This window comes from Phalaenopsis equestris, unplaced genomic scaffold, assembly GCF_001263595.1.
Source record: "Phalaenopsis equestris unplaced genomic scaffold, ASM126359v1 Scaffold000966, whole genome shotgun sequence".
Taxonomy (NCBI): Eukaryota; Viridiplantae; Streptophyta; class Magnoliopsida; order Asparagales; family Orchidaceae; genus Phalaenopsis; species Phalaenopsis equestris.
Genome location: NW_018165405.1, coordinates 29,629 through 52,117, shown reverse-complemented (window position 1 = coordinate 52,117; position 22,489 = coordinate 29,629). Strand labels below are relative to the sequence as shown.

At 31.5% G+C, this 22,489-nt stretch overlaps 1 protein-coding gene across 1 annotated transcript in view; it reads left to right on the top strand.

The window, feature by feature from the left end:
- The window catches only part of LOC110032536 (protein EMSY-LIKE 3-like), a 36,312-nt gene that overhangs the window by 2,969 nt on the left and 10,854 nt on the right, over positions 1-22,489 (top strand). The window contains exons 2-6 of the mRNA XM_020736197.1: positions 14,979-15,173; positions 15,247-15,364; positions 15,450-15,693; positions 15,817-16,014; positions 16,096-16,164. Of these exons, the coding sequence (XP_020591856.1) occupies positions 14,979-15,173; positions 15,247-15,364; positions 15,450-15,693; positions 15,817-16,014; positions 16,096-16,164 (824 nt within the window). The remainder of the gene's footprint in view (positions 1-14,978; positions 15,174-15,246; positions 15,365-15,449; positions 15,694-15,816; positions 16,015-16,095; positions 16,165-22,489) is intronic.

Genomic DNA, 22,489 nt, shown 5'->3' with positions numbered 1-22,489 from the left:
TAGTGGCAATAGCTTAAGGATAAGAGAGTGATTTTTTGACCTAATGGGTGAGTGAGTCCCATTTGAATTTGCAATCCCCGATTGCCATATATGAGGGAGTCAACATAGTTTTGGATGAGTGAATCATCAATTATTTCATGGAATTTATTTTTCCTGGTAATAAAATCCCTCTTTTAATCCAATTTCAAATTTACTTATTTTTTATATGTTAACTCAAGTTTTTTTTCAAAGTATTAATTAACCATGATGGAGGAGGTATTTCACAAATATCAAACTTAACGTCGAGTTAAAAAAAAATGTTAAAAAACTTAGGCTGTTTTATTGTTGAATGGGAGAGAGATGAAGCATCAAATAGGTATAATTGTATTTTTAGCAATCACTTACCACAAACCAACCAAACATATTACTTACTTGTATCTCCAACCAACTACCCAAATGAACTAATTTAGTTGGCTAAAGATATTATTCTTAAGCCTTTAAATGGTTGTACTTTGAAAGGTTTTTGGAGGATAGAGCTTAAGGATGAGAGAGTATGAGAATCCTATTGTCTGGGTTAGTTTTTCCCAAATATAATGTATGAGTGAGTAATTCCCTAATGGTTATATGTGCTTGAGTCCCAGCAGTTTGGGATAAGTGACTTTCCACTCATCTGATGAAAATTTACTTTCATTGCAATGATATACCTCTTTTTATCTACATTAAATTATTATTTTTGTGTGCTACATCAGGAATTTAGTATAAAGGTTTAGAGGGGAGACATAGGAGTTTGAAAGGAGAGAGATTGGGTCTTATGATGCAGTTTTTGATTATAGGATGAAGAATATGTATGTTAAATATCAAATATATTTCATGAGTGTTTTTAAATAGTAACTAATAAATTTAATAACTTATTTCATAAAGGGGAAGTAGGTAGATCATATTGATGGGCTATTACCTTAAAGTGTATTACCTTAAAGGGTGTAATTAATAGATTCAATGATTTAGGTGTTTGCAGATGCACATATATTTAAGATTTTATTAGGAACTTTTTTGGTACAAAATTTTCAAATATTACTTTTGGTGTAAGCTCATATATAAAATTAAATGCATAATTATTTTGCAATTTTTTTTTTTGGTTATAAATTTGAGCCTTAAAGCTAGTATTAGGTTGATTATCGTTCAAATCTTCAATTGAAGTCATTTCTAATCAATGGGGTGGCGTCTAGTTGGATATATGTTCAAACTTATTTTTATGTAGAAGTCACAATTCATGTGTTGCTTGAAGTGCATACCTAAAGTGAAATACAACACACGATTACCTTTCATATATTTTTTTTTCCTTTCAAATTTATTTTCATCACTAGTAATAGGTTTATTATCTTAAAACTTCAGTTGGACCTAATATTAGAGCAAGAAGGTCAAATAGTGTTTGCCAAAGGTACTTGGTTTATGAATTATGAAGATATGTGCAATGATTTTAGATTAGAAAATTGTTAGTACTAGTTTAGTAGAACATTAACTAACTATTGTGGATCATGAGTTGGTGTTATATTGTAAGTATTCTATGGAGAATTTATTCATAATAGTAGATATTTTCTTTTGATCTTTAATCTTGCAGCCCTTTATTGTAAGCTTCATATGGAGTTTTAGGGGACAATTTCTCCCCATATGCTTAGTACGAGATCTTATTCTCGTCAAATGAATCTTAGCATCACAAATCATTGTTCTTTAGACAAACGATTGTTATAAAATAACTACTTTAAGCCTTTTAAAACAAAAAAAAAAGTCAAAATTTTCATTATGAGATTCTTTATTTGTTAAATTAACTTCTACAATATTATTGTTGAAATATTTTTTGTTTAATTATATTATACATTTTAGTCAAGTAGTGGTAACATGTTTATTTTGAAGTTTATTATCACATTTAGCTTATATGACGATATAGCTTACATTTTGTACCAGTCCAAATGGTATTCCAAGTCATTTAAATATAAGTTTGCATTGAAATAGCTTTGTAAATTGATAGAGAAAAACAAAATATTCATCACCGGGATATTGTTATAAATTTTGATAATTTTAGTTTTGGCTTGCTGCGACATGCATGATATTGAACATGTGCTTCTCTTCAAGTGTTTTGTTTATTTGGTTCTATATATAATCTTATGTATGTTACAAAACTTTTTATATCAACAAAATTTCTCATAAATTTATCATTGAATATATATAATATTTTTGAAATTTTTTTAAGGCATGGTGATATGCTAAAGTCATTAATAAAGCAAAAGCCATGAATATATCAACTAATGAGTACCATTTTTTATGCATGCAATATTTCAAGATAGTTTCTATGCAATGCACATATATATTTTTTTGTTAGAAAATCAAATAATTGGCATAAATGAATAATAATGCCCCCACATTCTTTCTTTAGATTTCTTAAAATTTAATATATGTATATGTGTATATATATATATATATATATATATATTAAAAAAAGCCCAAGGGCTGATATATTAAAGAGAAAGGTACAGTTAGGTTTGTATGGGTGGGCCAAACACCCAACCCACATGGTACAACATACACCAAAAATGTAAAATATGGGTACATATAGAATAAAAAAATACCCAAAAAACCACCCGGTACAACAAAAACAACCCACATGATACAATAAAAAACCACCCGGGTGCTGAAAAAGTGTGGGTCATCCCAATCTAGTCTTGTCTCTGGCTCTAGTTCTCGGTAAGGATTTGACTAGCAGATTGGTAAGGTGCTGACAATTACCCGTATTAACCAAAGCATCATCTATAAGACTTTTGAGCTCTAGTAGATTTCCATTCTTCTTTTTCCTCCTGGAAGTGTAAACTTGTCATTCCTCCTTCGAAGAATCAGTCTGATGGGGTAGAACTGAAGCAAGAAGGATTACCAACCGTATTACACACAATAAGTTCTAGTATATGTGAAGTATGAGTTGCCTCTACACCGGATATTTCTTGAAGAAGTGAAGCTGCGAGGCTCTTCTGATTATCAGTCTGAACACTATCATTTATAGGTAATAGTCCAACAATATTATTTTCTATGGAGTTTGTAGATGCCAGCGCCACATCACTCACAGTAACAATAACAACAATGTCATGGGGGGTCGTGTCAGGGGGGTCTTCAAGGGCAACATACACCTCCTCTCTGGTAATATCCTCCTCAGGTGGAACACTCCCAGGTGGAACTAAAATGTCCAAAGCAGTGGGGTTAGACCCATCCTTATTCATTTGAACCTTAGATTTCAAATTAGGATGAAGCTTGTAGCATTTATCAAGGACATGACCAAACATCTTACGACCAAACATCTTACAGTGGGTAAACAGTGGGTAAAATATGGGGGTTTGTGTTCCATGACGATTTTTTGCCAATAACCATTATGGGTTGTGCCCAACCAGACTTCAATAAACATCTGATAAAGTAATATCCATTTTCACAAGTATTCTGGCCACCGAGGGTCTAGTTAGGTTAAAAGTAGACAAATCTAGTTTCAAATGATCCCCAAGGATGACCCCAATAGAGTAGAGAACCTGATGGTGAAAAAAATCCAGCTTGAGATCAGGTAAACTAAACCATACTAAGAATTTATACCAAATTAAACCAAACTTGAATTTATAAATTTCTGATTTAGAGAAAAAGATTGTTTTTTTCTATCTTTCCTATTTTCCTTCTTAATAAAAGGACAGTTATCTGTTCTCTCACGAGATTCCTTATAACTTGAGGGGAATACCAACGCGGACTCCACCTGAGGGTTACCCACCATATGGGCAAAGGAGACTTTGTCCGGCTTAACCAAAGAAGATACTTATAACTTGAGGGGAATACCAACGCGGACTCCACTTGAGGGTTACCCACCATATGGGCAAAGGAGAATTTGTCCGGCTTTTGTCCGGCTTAACCAAAGAAGATAGAAACGCCATCAGAGGCTGTCGACGTTAAAACTGATGCGAGATTGCTGAAAGGCAGAGGAGCTATCGGGCGCAGAAGCAGGAGCAGCGCCGAAATAGAAAAAAACCAAACAGTCGGGCGCAGACGACGAAGCTGCGAGCAATAGAGGCGTGGAGCGATATCGAGTAGGAGCTGTAGCGATATCGAGGAAGACGACGACGCGAGCAGTGGAGCGATATCGCGATGCGAGACTATATATGCAATTTTATACATGAAGGTAATTCCACAACATGTCACAATATCTTTTTAGAGGTTCATGGATCAAAATATAATTTTCACTATCAACAAATAATTATATTCCTAAGAATATTTGTGGTTTTAATGATAAGTAGAATCCCCCTTCAATACTAAGGTTAATATGAAAGGTTTTGAATGGGCATTAAATATATAATCTTGTTTAGCTTTCTAAACGACAACAACAAAACCTTTAACCCACTAAGTTTAGCTTTCTAAACATGGATTTATAATATGTCAATTGATTAATAATCAATCAATCAATCAATCAATTATATATTCAGGTAGATATAGTCAAAGACGTTCATTAACACATAACATATCAAATTAGTGTTTCAGGTGGTGTTTTCTGTAAATATTTTATCTCGTCTTTTTGTTATGTTCTCTAGAAAATTGATGCTTGTGTGACAAGTTCTGCAATCCTAAGATGTCCATTCCAAATTTGAATTTGAAGATATATATCTATATGTATATATGTATGATGTCAAGTGCTTTCGTTGGAACATAGCTTGTAGAGAATTTTGTGTGATTATATTTTTTAATTCAAACGCTTTAATTTGTTTTATTTGACCTAGGAGAATCTCTAACATATTCTAGAAGATTTTCATGACAGATTTCGATGCACTGGTTGTTGACATGATGAATTTTAGATGGAAAAAATCAATCCAATTAAATCCAACCTTAGCCCATTAAAAATATATATCAAGAGTATTGTTCAAATTTTTTGCCTAAATTTAAGTGCTTAATTCCTAAAAAAGTTGGAGCTAGCTTCTGTTATTTAAGGCACTTTAGTTGCTTTCTTGTTATGGAATTTTGGTTTCCTTGATTTTTGAATGTTCTGAAGTTGATCCTATAATTTTGGATTAGTTGTTTGATGTTAGGGGGAAGAATGATTTTTAAACATTTTTATTATTTAGATAAGTTTTAATTTGAATCTGATTATCCATATACCTAACTTTATAAATAAGGATATAGGAATCTATTTTGTGAACATTTTATTTGGATTGAATAATGATTTATATCTTACCCCTCAATCTTCACTTTCTATTCCTCACTTCTTTTTTCGCCAAGATCTCTTCTAACTAATCATCTTCACCTCCTACAATCGCAATCTCTTCCAAATCCATACCACGATAATCTAGCAAGCAATGACGCCGATCCTTCCCATTGCAATAGAGTTTTTAGCTCCTGGATTATTTCTAACACCTTTTCAATATTGTATTCTCATAAAATAAGAAATTAATGAAATTACTCATTGCTTACCGGGTAAATTAGTGAGGAACCAAATGAATTAGCAAGGAGAGATCAAACTGGAGAAGAATGATATGGGAAGGGAAGTAGAATATTTTTTAACCAAAACTTAGCTCCATAATGATAAATAATTTTTATTTATTTTCATTGTTTTAAGTTTAATACTTCGAAGGCATTTTTTATATATAAATATATGAACCTTAATTTTATTGTCTTGGATACATTTTTCATAAATCCCAAGAGGACACTTTGTTGAATACCCGAAGGATTATTGGCAGGCTTGTGTGATCTTATTAAATTTGCGTGATTGGGTTAGGAATCATATATCTAAGACTATTAGTGGTAAGCAAGTGACGCCAACATACAAGGATATCAATTCACAGAACTTTTATGGTATTTTTATCCAATGAAGGAACCGAATCATTTTTTTTCTTTTTTCGTAATAGTATGATATTCAGTGGTTATATGTCATACTAGTTCATATTTAAATCCATAGGGATGCTTAGGTTGAGTTTGCATTGATGTTCCATCTCGTAATTGAGTCTACTACATATCCAAATCAATATATGAGGTCGTGGACTCTTTATTACTAGTAATCTTGTTCGTGTAATTAACTCAAATGTTTTCAATATTCTGCTACTTAGTGTTCACAAGTGCATGAGAATCTCATTCCTTATTTTGATAAGATTGACAATCATTAATACTATTGATGGATTTGCTTGATGCATGTGTGATAATACTATCTTTTTCTCATTTTGGTGTGGCAACTATGTCAATAGTCCTCTCGTTAATGAAAACGCTTGTCACTTGAAGAATGTAGTGTACTTCTGAACCAATTTCTTGTATCGTTGTCACGATTGTTGCCATTGGATCAGTATTTCTTCTTCATATATCATAAGATTTAATGGAATGTTTAGAAGTCTCTTGAATTGTTATCAATTCACATGTGTGGAAACCCAAAGTAGAATGACTTTGTATGCCACTACATCAATGCTCTTGATGGCAACTTAAGTTGAACAAAGAATATCCTTTAAGTGAAAGTATAATTAAAAAGGCAATAGAGTGTAAAATTGTGCAGCTGAAATTGAGTTATTTTTCATCTATAAGCGAGACAAAAGTCTCAGTGTTTAAGTTGTAAGCCACAAAATTTTAAAAAAATATGTATATGTAAAATTATTATTTAAATTTTGAACTGTGAAGTAAGACGTAATATAGCTTATTAAAAAGCAGCATATCAACACCCTCATTAGATAATAAGTAATAAATTATGTAAGGTAAGAAATAACATGTTATTATCAAGGTAGGTTACAGATAACATCAAATTAAAATACTAAAATATAGTAACATAACAACTTCAATTTAAGTCTGTCTATCACTCATAATATTCTCCACTTAAATAAAAATATAGTAAGACATCAACATTATAATTTTTAACTTTAAAAGTTCTCATCACTCGTAAAACTCAATGTATCTTAGTTAGAATCATCAACATAATGATTTACTTCCTTCCTCATTTCATTTTCTGCTGGATCCATGTTCTCACGTTCCATTTTATCTTCAAACTCAGTCATCCTCTTTTTTCTTGATCAATAACAATTAATAAAAATGTTAATTAAATTTTAAAACAATGATTATGTTTACGGTTATAGTTTCAACTATATAAATTTTTATGGATATATTTTATTTTTGACTATTGTGAGATGTGAGGGTTAATAAGTGAAGTATATTGGTATTATTTGTCAGTTTTTCTAAGAAATTGAGGGCTACCTCAAAAATTGAGGCGATGTGTGCCCTTAGCTTGGGTAAGGTGTATAATGAGACTTCCACGTTGAAAATTTTCATAAATAGCACTAAAGAGCTTTTTCATATTGAGCTATCTTAAACGAGGAAAAGAAAGGTGCGTTTTTAGGATGTCTAACCACTTGACTACCTTGTTAGTATCCACGGTGCTATCGAAGCTTAAGTAATTTCATTCTGGCATTCACCTTGAAGGGAGGTGGTTGTGTGGAAGTGGAAGTTGGTGTTCATTTGTGGGTAGATCTTTCCCTCATTTGCATCTTTAGGTAATCAATGGTTCCGGCATAACTTTTGGAAGAATCTCCTCAATCCCTTGATGTATTGATTGCCTCATTTGAGATTTTTCCTTTTTTTTGGTTATTCTAGTATTAATTTCTTTTTAAAGAATTGGTTCTCCTTACAGAGTGATTAGTTCCTCTCACTCTATTTACTCTCTAACTTACTCTTTTCTAAGTCACTCACTTCTAGCATAAAACCTGTGGTCCTTAATACCGTTGTTCAATCTAGTATCCTTATTGGATATGATTGCTGTTTTGTCCTCCCAAGTGAACTTTAATTGTGTTGATTTTGTAGTTTTTAAGTGCTTATCTCTATTCCAGGTTGATACATATGCTTCCCAACCTAACTACTTAAGGCTAATAAGTTTTCAAAAGGCCGCTTATAATTTCTCGGGTATTCCTAATAAGTGGATCTTCTAGAGCTCTGGTAGAAAACTCTAGGCAATATTACTTGGGTTCATAAAATTATGTAAGAAACAATGTTGAAAATAGTCCAATAGTTGAAAACTGAATTGTTGTTGGGAGGGGGGAGTCATTGCTTGTTGAATTGTTGTGCGGTAGATGTTGGAGGAATTGTTGCTGTATGAAGCGAAGGCCAACTATTAGAGGATGGCCTGAGATGAGAGGGAAATTTGTGGGAAAGGAAAAGAAAAAAAAAGATTGGAGATAAAAATAATTTGTGGGCTTTATTCAAATTAAATTGCCCACAAACTATATTCCTAAATCCTTTTTTTAATAGAGTTAAGAATAGAGATAACTAGAGTGAACTAATACCTTGTCTAAATGGATATGAATGTTTGAAATAACGTTTATCCTTGGAATCAAACAAACAATCCTAAATTTTTGACATTAATTGTGGAAATAACTTTTACTGCTCGAAGGAAAAAAAAAATTGCTTAAAAAAGAATTCTTAAATTTTAAATATTAATTTTTAGGAATTTATAATTATTATGTGGTTACTATAGATTCAAATATTATTCTTGACGCATGTTTGTGGGTTTCTAGGTTGTTTATTTATATATAAAATATTTCAAGTCAGCAATTGATGCATCAAAATCCATGTTCAAGTGGAAGAGTACGAGTAAGCCATAGATCTTTTGACTGCTGGGTTATCTTGGTGGGAGAGATAGGTCTTCTAAAATGTATTGCAGATCCTGACGGATCATTGTTAGATTTTGGATGACCTTTTCTGTACATCAATTAGTTAGGTGTACGTTTCATTCTACTAGCATATATGATACTTAGAGCACCAAATTTAACAGGTTGCCTGCAAACAAACTGCTCTATGTTTCTAATTTGCTGCGGTTGAAAGAACAGTTGTAAGATTCAACGAGACAGAGAAGGCATTTAAACAGCAGGAGCATATATTGAAAGTTTATATGTATGGGTTACATACACTAATCATTAGCAAAACTTTTGTAAAAGCTGATAACTAATTAGAAAGCATTTGAGCATCGCTTTTTAAAGGTTGTGGGATGACTCCAAATATTTTCTTTAACTGCTATCCAGATAAATCTGTGCTCCATGTGTATTCCAATTAGATAAATCTGTGCTCCATGTGTATTCCAATTAGATAAAAACAATGTAAAGCTGAGAAAAGATTGTAAAATTTGATATAAATGAAGTAAACCCAAGGGAAATTTGTATACAACAACAATAACAATAACAATAAGCCTTTATCCCATTAAGTGGGGTTGGCTACATGAATCCTTTTTCTCCATTGCATTTTATTGAATGTCAAATTTTCATTTAATTCTTATAGATTTAAGATCATTTTTTATACAATATGTCCAAGTTTTTTAAGGTTTACCTCTACCTTTCTTAACATAATTCGAATCAAACATCTACTCTCCTAACCGGATCATCAGATAGTCGATGTTTAATGTGACCAAACCATCTAAGACGACTCTCTCTAATCATATCCGCCGCTGGAGCTACACTAACCCCATCACAAATATATTCATTTTGTATTTTGTCTCTAAGTGTCAATCCACTCATCCATGTAAGCATTCTCATCTCAGCAACACTTAACTTTGTTTCATGCTTCTCTTTTAAAGGCCAACATTCTGCGTCATAATGTATTTCAGGTCCCACCACCATCTTATAAAATTTTTCTTTCAGTCTAAGTGGTACTTTCTATCACACAATAAGCTTGATGCATTCCTCCATTTCAACCAAACAACTTGAATTCTATTAATAACTCACCGTTACTTTGAACAATAGACCCGAGATATCTAAAACTTTCACACCTTTTAATACTTTGATTACTGTTAGTTACAACTCTGCCATTAGAGCTACAACTATTAAAATTTCATTCCATGTATTCAGCTTTAGATCTCCTCTAACGAAGACCTTTAGACTTCAATGTAGACCTCCATAATTCAAGTTTTTCCTAAACTCTTCTAGTCTTATCCACAAGAAGGATATCATCAACGAAAATCATACATCAAGGTAAAAGTACAATAATAGCATCCATAACTATATCAAAAATATATGCGCTTAAATCTATATCTGATGCAATCAAACTAAAATAAGAAAATACTTCGTCAATCCTCCTGCTGTTTGAACACAAGTAATAGCTTTAATGACGTGAATCTAAGTTATATTAACACTTTTCTTCTCTAAAACTCTCCAAAGGACTTCTATTAGAAACTTATGGTAAGCTTTTTCTAAATCAACAAAATCATACGCATATCTTTCTTATTCTCTCTGTACTACTCCTTCAAACCTCTTAATAAATGTATAACTTCCATAGTAGTCCTGCTTGGCATAAATCCAAACTGAATGTGAGAAATTTTTGTATCACGTCTTAACCTATTTTCAATTACCCTCTCCCATAATTTTAAAGTATGACACATAAGCTTAATTCCTCTATAATTTGCACACTCTTTGCGTCCCTTTTTTTCTTAAAGGTGGGGACCAAAATATTCTTCCTCCACTCAGACATATTTTTAGTTTTTAAAAAAAATATTAAAGAATTTAGTAAGCCAAGAAAGATCTAAATATTTCCACACTTTAATTGGGGTATGATTAGGTCCTGTTGATTTTTCACCTTCGATTTTCTTTAAAGCCTCTTCAACTTCTTTTTTACTAATGTGAAGGTAAAAATAAAACTTTTTATTATTATGAACGATATTAAGATCACTATGATCGATCATATTTTCAAAAAATTTATTGAAAATTTATCGAAATAGCTCACTCACCTATATTAAATATCTTTTTTTAAGAAAAATACTTTTTGATTTTCATATTTAATACATTTTACTTGAATTAAATTTACTTTTTTTTTCTCTTTATTTGGCTAGTTTATACATATATTTTGTACCCATATTAGTATCTAATATATTATAAAGATCATTAAAAATAAAATTTTAGCGTCATGAATTGTTCTCTTAGACTACCTACGAGACACCCTATATTTTTTCTGGTTTTCTAAGTTTTATATTTATACAAAATCTTATAATACTTTTTTATAATTTTTCTTGTACATTACTATTTCACAATCAATTATTTTTATTTATATGAATTTTTTTTTTAATTCTCCAAGTACATCTTTTGTCACTTGATTAATGATACTTGTTACTTTGTTGCACATAGAAATTCAATTCTTCATGAATATCCCAAATCTTGAAATTTATTTATAGAATAATTTTAGGTGCCCTATCACACTCTAAAGAAAAATCTAATATGATTATATCTTCTTCATTAATCACTCTAAAACGGTGGCCACCATGCATATTTCTAGTATTTTCTAAAACTCTACTAACATGTCCATTTAAATATCATCCAATAAAAAATTTTTCTTCAAGAGGCGGCATCTGTATTATTTCTTTCAGGTCCTTTTAGAATTTTTTTTTGAACCTATATTTATACCTACTTGAGGAGCATAAACACTTATAATCATTAAAAATCTTAATATCAACAACAATATTTAGGGCTGTAATTGTATTAGTTTTTACAAGATTATTTTTCAAACTCTTTTCTATAATTATATCTGCACCATTTTGTGCGATTTCTACCTGAATACTAATGTTTAAAATCTAAGCTATCAATCTCCCCATTTAGTCTCTTAAATACATAAGATATTTATCTTCCTATGAACCATAATATCAACAAATTCCATTAATTTACCTGTAAGGGTATCTATATTCCAAATTTCTATTCTAATATTAGTTTCATGGACTAATTTCTTTACTCGCATCCGTCTGTAATGTGATAACCCTTCCTTATTTGACACTACGCCTAGGCACTGGTGTAGCCGCCCTTGCATATTTTTCACTAAATCCAATCCATACAGTATGTTGCTTTCACGGAACACGATACATTTACATGAGGATTTAAAGGATTAATGTTATGATTTTTTTTGAAAACTTTTACGATGACCATCTACTACCTAACGCAACATTCCAATTTTCTCATTCGAGGCTTGGGGCCCGGCAATGACGGTGTTATAGGGATGATTGTATCATGAAGTAAATTTAGAACTTCTACATGTAATAATAAAATAAACATGGCTCCATTTATCATGTTGAATGTGTGGAACTATCAGACGTCCATCCTAATCTTTCTACTTCTTTATTCACAAGGCTGGTCTCTTCCATGTAGCCCCAATGTTTAATGCTGCCTTATGGAATTTGTATTTTCTTATGTAGAACTTATTTTTAAGTTCACACACTCTTTTGTTGCAAAGCTCTCAAAGCGAGGATTTCAACTTGCAGAATTATATTTAGGTGTTATTCTATCCTTGCTTTGCAGCCAAAATCCAATGTCTGTGTAGGGGTAAAAAGATGAACATTTGTTTTTTTATTTTTCTTGTCTCCTTTGTAATTTGGCTGGGTTTAATAAATTTTCCTTGAATATAGGTTTTAGAAATTATTTTTTTCTACTCATGAATATATTTTATTGTCACATATAACATCCAGTTCGTCGAAATCTTGTGCTTTTCTTTCATATTATTCTCTAATTTATTTCTATATTTTTATTTTCTTAATTGTTTAATTTGATTATCTTTCACAACCATCTTGAGATATTCACTTTCTTCTGATGTTCGAAACATAGAGTATGTGACTAATAAGAGGGGTGTTTCTAATTTCAAACTAGCGGTTACAAGTTTTTTATAATGGTAGAATTTCAAAACCGGGAGTAATATACAAAACTTATGACTAGAAGATCAAGAGAACAAGCAAAGTGGTTGTAGCATGCACAATAGAGCATTAATTATTGTTGTATGGCCGAAAATTTCTTATGTATGTTATGATCTTGCAGTGTGCTATCAGGTCTACTTTATGAATTATATTGATTCATAATGTTCAATTATTTGAAAAATCTGACTAATATTTTGAAAACTAGCACTTGCTGAGTGCTTTTCTTAATTATTTATGGCAAGTGTAGTTCTTGATTAAATTGATAATATATTTTTAAATTTATGGGGTAGTGTTTGTATAAGAAAATCTTTCGGGGTGTCTTTGAAAAATCGGACTAATTTTGAAAACTAGCACGTGCTGAGTGTCTTTTCTTAATTATTTATGGCAAGTGTAGTTCTTGATTAAATTGATAATATATTTTTAAATTTATGGGGTAGTTTTTGAAGAAGAAAATCTTTCGGGGTGTCTTGATCAAATTTTGATTAGGATGGGTGCTAAAGCCATCGTCTTTGCTTTAAGAATCATCCAATGTATAAGAAATAAATCAAAACTTGTATTGCACTGATGTATAAGTAAATTCAATGGTCAGGAGACCCAATTTGACAAAAAATATGGTCAGGATATTTGAACCTTGTTTTTTCGATTATGTAGATCAACATCTTTGAGCTGTATGTGAAGATAGTTTGTGTTTGATGTTCTTATCTTGAACCATGCCTCAATAGAATTCTTGTCTTTATTGATGGATGGTTTAATGAAGAAAAATCATTTGGTAGTATTTCTGGGCGTTCATTTTTAATGTTAAGATATTTTTATACTCTTCCATCAATTTATGGCAATATGACTTTAATTAATTGAACTTTCTGCAATATTGAAACTAGTCATTACAGGAATTTTAGAACAGCAGGATCGTAAAGGCAGAAGTAAAATACAAAATGCGATGGTCATATCTTGAGAGGATGCAAAAAGATTACATAACGTAACAGAGCATCAATGAAAAGCAATACCAAAGAGCTTAGAATTAGCCCTAAAAAATTAAATGATTCTGTTTTATAGCTCCATTTTCTTGGAGGTAAAAAAGAAAAGGAGAACAAAATTTTTTATAACTGAAGCTTTTACTTGGATCCCTCTTATGAAAAATGTTTGTGCAATGTAGCTCCAACATTCTTCCAGCTTATGTAGTCTTTATGAAGAATATGCTTCAAGAGTGTTTGTTTATATTTAAAAAGGTTGAGCAATTTGTCATCAGTTAAACTTTGAAATTCTACATTTGATGCTTTTTTGTTATTATTATTTTTTTTATTTGCACATTTACAATTCTAGAATTTGCATATAAAATATTTTATTACATGTATGAAATTTCTTTATTGACCAACTTCTTTGAACTGTACTGGAAGCTTTATTGCTATTAGAAGTTATCGAAAACCATGCCAAGGGAATACCTTTGTCCTAATAGATGGATGTCTTTTATGAAGATTCATTGAATAATCTTTTGGTCGCATGAATGGGCACTCAATTTCATTGGGCTGAATGATAGGATATTCTTATACTATCCCATTCTAATACCTTTGTCCACTTCTATCATCTTAATGCTTAGTGTTCACATGGTTATATTATCAACGTTTTTGTAATTATTTGTGCTTGCATTTAAAGGTCTTTTGGTGCGTTATCGTGATGGCTATATATTGTCAAATCCTTATTTAAATGCTCAAAATTTTTTCATCATCATTGACCTCTTACATGGTTGGGGATGGTGAAGTGAGTTAAAATTCTTGCTAAACTTTATTCTCTTGTTTGCTTCAGTTTAAGTTTAGGTAATTAGCTTGTCTCGCGTCTATGTATTATGTATTATAGTATGTTTTTGTATTTACTGGTTTCTGAAGAATTGTTTGTGGTATTAGAAGTATTTTGCAATGGTGCCATGCAGCTACTTTACATTTGAGCTTGTATGTTAGCAGTGTTTACCTATGATTTATTTTGTCACTCTTGATGATTTTTGTGATGTTTCCCTTATATGATCTATTTTGTGACTTTCGATGATTACTGTGATGTTTCCTGCTTCAAAATTTTGTCGGCATTATTACCATGAATTAGCTCCATAAAAGAAAGAATTTTCAAGATACGCTTGCCTTGGGGCTGAAGTTCTGGCTGATAATAGTTATTGACATGTATGTCATTATTTTGATGCACTTTGTTAGCCACGGATGAAAATAAATGTTTTGATTGGTCCAATTGGTACTTTCAACAACCATTGATGTGGCTGACTGTTACTTTTTTGTACATCGTGCTATTGTCATACCATCAAAACTACCTGCAGGGACTGATGATGACCTTCCACCATCACATCAAAATAGAAGTACAAGAGGTGGACTTGTTTCTCGGAATGGCAGACCTGTTGTTGGAGGTCATGCGTACCAAAGAGTTCAAAATGATATGGAGATCCAAATTCACCAACTTGAACAGGAAGCATATAGTTCAGTTCTTCGGGCATTTAAGGCTCAATCTGATGCAAATATATATATATGGTAGTCTTTTATCTTGTTTTTCATCGTAGATTTATTCTTTACAAAGTCTTGCTTTCTTTTTCCTCCAGGAGAAGGAAGGCCTCATTACTGAACTACGAAAAGAACTTAGAGTATCAGATGATGAGCATAGAGATTTGTTGAGCAGGGTTAATGCTGATGAAATTATTCGGGGAATAAGGTCTGGAAAATGATCAAAGACCACTATTTTTGAGCATTCATGCTCTCTCTTAGTGTTGTTTGTAATTTTTTAACAAATTTATTAGGGAGTGGAGAAAGTCAGGCGGGCTTCAATCAAGCTTCCTTAATAATGTTCAGCCCAATCATGATAATGTTCCTAGTCCTACTGTCTCAGCTTCTCGTAAGAGGCAAAAGTCTTCTCAATTAATGCCTCCCCTACCTCTCAGTATGCCATCTCCTTCATTGCCCTCCCAGGCAATTGGTGTCCCAATGCAGGCATCATCAGCTTTAAAAAGAGGAGCAGGAGCAAGAGGCAAGAAACCTAAATTGGTAATGTAAATCCTTTATAAATGAATGAGTTTTCTTTGGTCTGTGCGGCCACTCCCCAGCTTTTTTTTCATCTGATATTCCTTTTTTTATTTTATTTTTTTGCTCCCTACTTTGTGGGGACAGTCATTGCCTGTTGCATATACATCCACTGGTCCAAGTGGGAGGGGTCAAACTGTAAACAGGAGTTCTGGTGCTATCACAACTGCTCATTCTGTTGAAGCGGCACAATATGATCCATTAATTGGGCGAAAAGTCATGACGAGGTGGCCTGATGATAATAATTTCTATGAGGCTGTTATAAGTGAATATGATGCGTTGAAGGTGTGTTTGTTTGTTGATTATCGATTTTAAATAGTTGTTGTGTACTCAAACTAACAATTGGTAACCTTTTTTTTTTTACAGGGTCTTCATCTTTTGACTTATGATTCAAACACTCCAAATGAGACATGGGAATGGGTGAATCTTGAAGAGGTAATGATAAATTTCATGCCAAATTTTTTTTTAAGTTATTTAATGTATTGCTGTTTATTTGTGCTGTCAATGCTTCACAATTATTTATAAATTACTGCTAGGAAATTGCAATTTTGAGCGATGGATTTTATTTGTCCCCTAGGATTACGCGAGCTTGAGCATTGTAATTGCTGCCAAAATTTGTTTTGTGGATTTTATTTATGATGTGGTGGTATCTAAAACTTCGTTGAGCAATGACAAAAATTCGAGTAGTCTCAGCTAGGAGTAAAGGTTTCGTTGAACTGAATAATAAATTTTTTTTTGGCTTTCCTTAAATTGCAAAATGAAGCTGAGAACCTTCGAAGGAAAAGTCTTCTTGAACTAATATTGGTTCTACATTTATTTACTTGCCCTTCATTCTTTTTATTTTCAGGGACTAGACTAAAGAGCTTCTTACTTGAATATTTGGCCCAGAAAAAAGAGAGGATAGTATGTAGAAGGGCAACTCTCTCCTTTTTTTTAGTGGTAGTTATACTAAATAATAAATTAAGGCTATTCGGCCTACAACATCCAACTTCTTGGATAAACTTCTAGTTGCTTTCTTATAGTGTTCTTTAGACCACTTTTTAATTGAATTTATTTTGTGAAAAAGCTTTAGCTCTATATTTTTTTTTAAGATAGTAAAAAAATTACAACACTGTCATTGTCGGTTCTCAAGTCCCAGATGCAAAAAGTTTAGGGTTGCGTTAGGTACTCGACAACTAATCTAATATTTTTGTCGAAAGCAAACAATTTGTTATGTTAAAAATTCTTCTTTTAGTGATCTTTATAATATATTTGATACTAAAGAGGGTGAAGATATATGTATAATCAAACTAAACAAAGAGAAAAAAAAAAGTAAGACCTAATTCAAGTAAAGTGTATTAAAAAATTAAAATTAAAAAATAATTTTCTTAGAGGAAGATATTTAACATAGATGAGTGAGATATTTTTATAAACTTATCAATGAAGTTTTTGAAAATATGATCAATTGCAAGTCCCATATGAGAAAAGTGGAGGGTTGCATTAGTTAGTCGACAACCAATGTAAATTTTTTGTCGAAAGCGAACAATATGTTATGTTAAAATTCGTCTTTTAGTGATCTTTATAATATATTTGATACTAAAGAGGGTGAAGATATAAGTATAAACCAACCAAACAAAGAGAAAAGAAAAGTAAAGACTTAATTCAAATAAAGTGTATTGAAAATGAAAATAAAAAAATAATTTTCTTAGAGAAAGATATTCAACGTAAAAGAGTGAGATATTTTTATAAAATTATCAATGAAGTTTTTGAAAATACGATCGATCTTAGCGATCTTAATATTGTTAATAATAATAATTTTTTTTTATTTTTACTATCACGAGTAAAAAAGTTGGGGATGCTTTAAAAAAAATTAAGGGTGGAAACTCAGTAGGACCTGATGATATCCCGATAGATGTGTGGAAATAATTAGAGGATTTGAGATTTTATTGGCCGACTATTTTTTAATATTATTTTAAAAGCTAAAAGGATGTGGGAGGAGTTGAGGAAGGGTATATTGGTCTCCATTTTTAAGAATAAAAGGGCGCACAAGAGTGTGCAAATTATAAATGAATTAAGTTAATGTGTCATACATGAAAATTAGGGGAGACAATAATTGAAAATGGGTTAAGACGTGATACAAAATTTTTCACAATCAGTTTGGATTTATGTTTGCTTATTTTGGAAGCTATATATTTATTGAGTTGTTTGATGGATTGATAGAAAAATGCAAAGGAGGATTTATATATGATATTTATTGATTTAGAAAATTTTTAAGATAAGGGGCCAAGAGAAGTTCTTTGGAGAGTTCTAGAGAAGAAAGGTGTTGATATGACTTACATTCTAATCATTAAAGATATGTATACTAGAGGTGGTAATTGTTCGAATAGGAGTATTGACATAGTATTTTTCTATTTCAGTTGGATTGCATCAGGGATGAACTTTAAGCCCTTATCCTTTTGCTTTAGTTTTGGATGCTCTTACTGAACGTTTACAGGAGGATGTATCTTGGTCTTGGTCTATGCTTTTCGCTGATGATATCTTTCTTGTGGATAAGACTAGAGAAATAGTTCAGGAAAATCTTGAATTATGGAGGGCTACTTTAGACTTTAAAAGGTCTTCGTTTGAGCAGATCCAAAACTAAGATGCGGAATGTAATTTTAGCAGTAGTAGATCTAGTGATAGAGTTGTGATAATGGGGAATCAAATTATTAGGAGTGAACATTTTAAATAACTCAGGTCTATTTTTCAAAGTGATGGTGATATTGATGGGGATGTTATTAGTAGAATTCAAGTTGGATGGTTGAAGGGAGGAATGCATCGGGCCTAAATGCATAGTGAACGAATGTGTCAAGCATATATAGAAAAGTACTACTTAGACTTAAAGGAAAATTTATAAGATGGTGGTGAGCTTTATGGCGCATAATATTGGCATCTAAAAGAGAAGCATCAAACTAATTGTTGTTGAGATGAGAATGCTTAGATGGATGAGTGGCTTGACAGGTTGAGGTAAAATGCGAAAAGAATGTATCCATGAAATAGTTGGTGTAGCTCCAGTGAGAGACAAAATTAGGGAGTCTTGCAAGGTTTGGTCACATTTAACATCGACCATTTGATGATCCGGTTAGGAAAGTAGATGTTTTAGATTTGACTCATGTTAAGAAAGGTAGAGGTAGGCCTTAAAAAGACTTGGACATCATGTATAAAAACGATCTTAATTTATTGGAAATAAATGAAAATATGACGTTCAATAGGACACAATGGAGAATAAAAATTCATATAGCCCGACCCCACCTAGTGGGATAAAGGCTTGTTCTTGTTGCTGGTGTAGTAAAAAAAAAAGTTACCTTGTAGAAGACAAAGAATGTGATTCAATGTGTCCATGGAATGTAGGCATTATACAAGTGCGTTTTTGATTGAATAACTTATAAATTGTTTTGATTGGAATTGATGGTAGATAGATTATGATGGCTTTAGTTTTTTAAAGTTAATTTAATGGAGAATGTTCCTAAAACTAAATATTCATAAGAAGTGTAATCAAACTTCAAATAACCTAATCCTCTAATTATCCTCCACTATGTTTAATTACTCACAAATATTATTAATAAAAGTATTAATAAAATGTTAAATGGGATTTGTTGGATTGCAATATTTCATTTTAAAATTAAAGTAGTATTAACTTGATGAGGCCAACTATACTAGGATAAAGGTTAGAGGAAACATGGTAATGACCTAACATGCCTGCTTGGTGTAGTTTATTATTTTTCTTATGTCAGGTCACATTTTATTATGAGATAGAAATTTGTAAAATTTTTTTAATGCCCATTTAAGGCATGAGTACTTTCCAAGTATCCTATGATTTGTGCCTTACATTCCCATTTTTCATGATCCTCGATTTCATTAGATCCACAATAGTTTTCTTTGTTCAGATGACAACTGTGTCTATTCTTTCGACGTAACTATTCGAGCTTATAGTTAGTATCTTATGTTTTATCCTATTTTTAGTTGTTCTCATCTTTGTAGCTAAAAAAGCCAAGTGAATCTTGATGCTGGCATATTTTTTAATTTTTAAATGTTTTTGTTAGTTCATGAATATTTATAGGTTGTACTATAGCAATGACAAGCAGTTTTGATCTTCTAGCTCTGTTCCCTCTGTAGAGCCAGAAGGAGTGGTAATAAATCCATATTCTCGCTTTTTTTTTGTTTGCTTTAATATGCATGCTCTTCTTTTCTTTAGCTATAAGGACGACGAAAACATATTTGTATGCCAGTTGTGGAAATCCTTTTTCTTATTTTTTGTTGTCTTGTTCATTGCTAAAATGGTAATAATCTTTTGTTTTGAAATTGAACCTTCTTCATGAATAATTTGATAATATGACTTGACACACTTATCATATTTCATGATTAGATTAGAGTATTTTTATTTAGTTTATTCAAGTGAATTTGAGTTTTCATATTATTAATATGGCATAAGAGACTATGATTAATTTCAGCACATGATCCATAATTTAAACTAGTGAAATTAATAAATGAAAATATGACTCTCAATATGACACAATGGAGAAAAAGGATTCATGTAGCCGACCCCACTTTGTGGGATAAAGATTTGTTATTGTTGTTGTAGCCCCAATGTTATAAGCGAGGTGAAAACAACAAAAATGAAGTTAGTTTAGCAGCCATATTATTAAGAAAGTGTTTTGAATTGAAGTGGCTAAAAGTTATGCATATAAATTTATTTTACAGTATAAATAATTTTTAATAAAAATTAAATTTAATATGATATCTCATGTGTAGGCCATTATACGTGCCACAAAATTCTTAAATATTTACATGTATAACACCTAAATTTTTATATTTTATTATGCAATACTTTAATCTCTTAATAAGTTTTAAAATTTGGCATTACATTAATCTCTTAGTAAGTTTTAAATTACCACTAATATCAACTTTTGTAAAGTGAAAATGTAAAATAGACATTTTCATGCTTTTTTTATGTGATTCCACTTTTATGCTTTTTTTTTATGCGATTCCAACACAGTTTTATATTCGTAAATATACAAATTCAAATATTAAGCTTACAAACACATAAAAACTCTATTGTGTGTGTAAATCCCTCAATTAAAAAAAAAGTCAATATTAAGTTATTATAAAAAATGAAATTTATTTTAAATATAATATAAATTCAAATTCAAGTGTAAATGTAATGGCATACATGATGTGATATAATAGTATTACATAAAATAATTGCAGTTTTTAAAGTTAAAATTGTATCATGTGTTATGCGATAGCTAGCTATGAAATATATTTGAATTCAATATAAAAAATAATTCCATCAAGAATGTGGCATGATAGGACGCGCCAAGTGTCACACTTTATTGTTATGCAAAAAAGAAAAAAAAAGAAAAAAAAGAAAAAAAAAGAAAAAAAAAGAAAAAAAGAGAGCTACCGAACATACCACATTTATGATTTCACTTTTAACCGCACAAGCTTCTTAATATAATTTTCTTTAAAGTTTTCTATGCATCAAAGTCAAAAATTAAATGCAATAAAATCATTATATATATATATATATATATTAAAGAACCTCAGAGGGAATTTTATAGATCCAAAAATAGAAGTACAGGGTCTGATTGGAGGTTCCAACCAAACTCAAAACTACAACATACACAAGTAAAAACCTAAGGAATCACCATCGAGATTACAATTAATGCAAAAGTAATATCCAAAAAATACAAGTATAACACATGAAATCAAAGTATCTTAGATATATATCGAATGTAGGGGGGGAGATCCAATGAGTCACCATACCATAGAAGTTGAAGAGGGGGAGGAACCTTGTCAATAACAATGCCGACAACTATTGATCCATGCTTAGCAAGCCAGTTTGTCGGTTGATTGCCTTTCGTGGGAATATGACTCCATAGAATGTGCATATGTTGATTAAAAATATTAATACTTTTAATACAAAATTAGAATATTCCACGTGGAAGGTTTCAAACTGAGCAAATGCAACTAAATCATCCCCAAAGTGTTGTGATATTTGAAAGGGGAGAATGAAGGTTTGTCAAAAGAAGAAATAGTGAGTGGTCTGTGATCAGAGCCTGCCCTAGAAATGTGTTGGACAATAAAGAAGGGGAAATTAGTTAACCAATCCTGATTAACTGGTCCAATGAATCCAAGATCAAACAATCCAACTTTAGCTAAAGCTTCATTAAAGTTAGGCATAAGCTTACGATCCATAGCTCTACCGCCTTGTTTATAGTAGTACAAGTGATCATGTTGAAATCCCCTCTAACAATCCAGTTGCCATTCAAATTGTTACCAATTAAAATTAATTGTTTCCAAAGATCTTCCATAGCAGAATTGTTGCAACTAGCATACAATAGTAGCACATCTCTGCAAGACGTCTATACTAAATTGCACATATAAGAGTTGTGTCATCAATTAACAACTTGATCACTATTTCTTTCCTCCAAAACAATCAAATTTTATCGTTAACATTAGAAATGAAGTTATATTTCTTTTTCCTTCTATATCTTTGCACACACCACTCTTCTTCGAGTTCTTGTCTAGCAGTATCACCAGCTTCTTACGGGCGACCCCCAAACATCCAAAATTCTCTTTCCTCTTTCCCCTCCTTCCTTTTTTTAAGCGCTGACAAGTACCCCAAATGCTTCATCAACAGGTGTCTTTACCAGAGTACCAACCACAGTATCAACAATTGGGTAATGTGTCTCCACAGTTAGGATACCAGCCTCCTCAATAATTGTGAAGGATCAAGTTC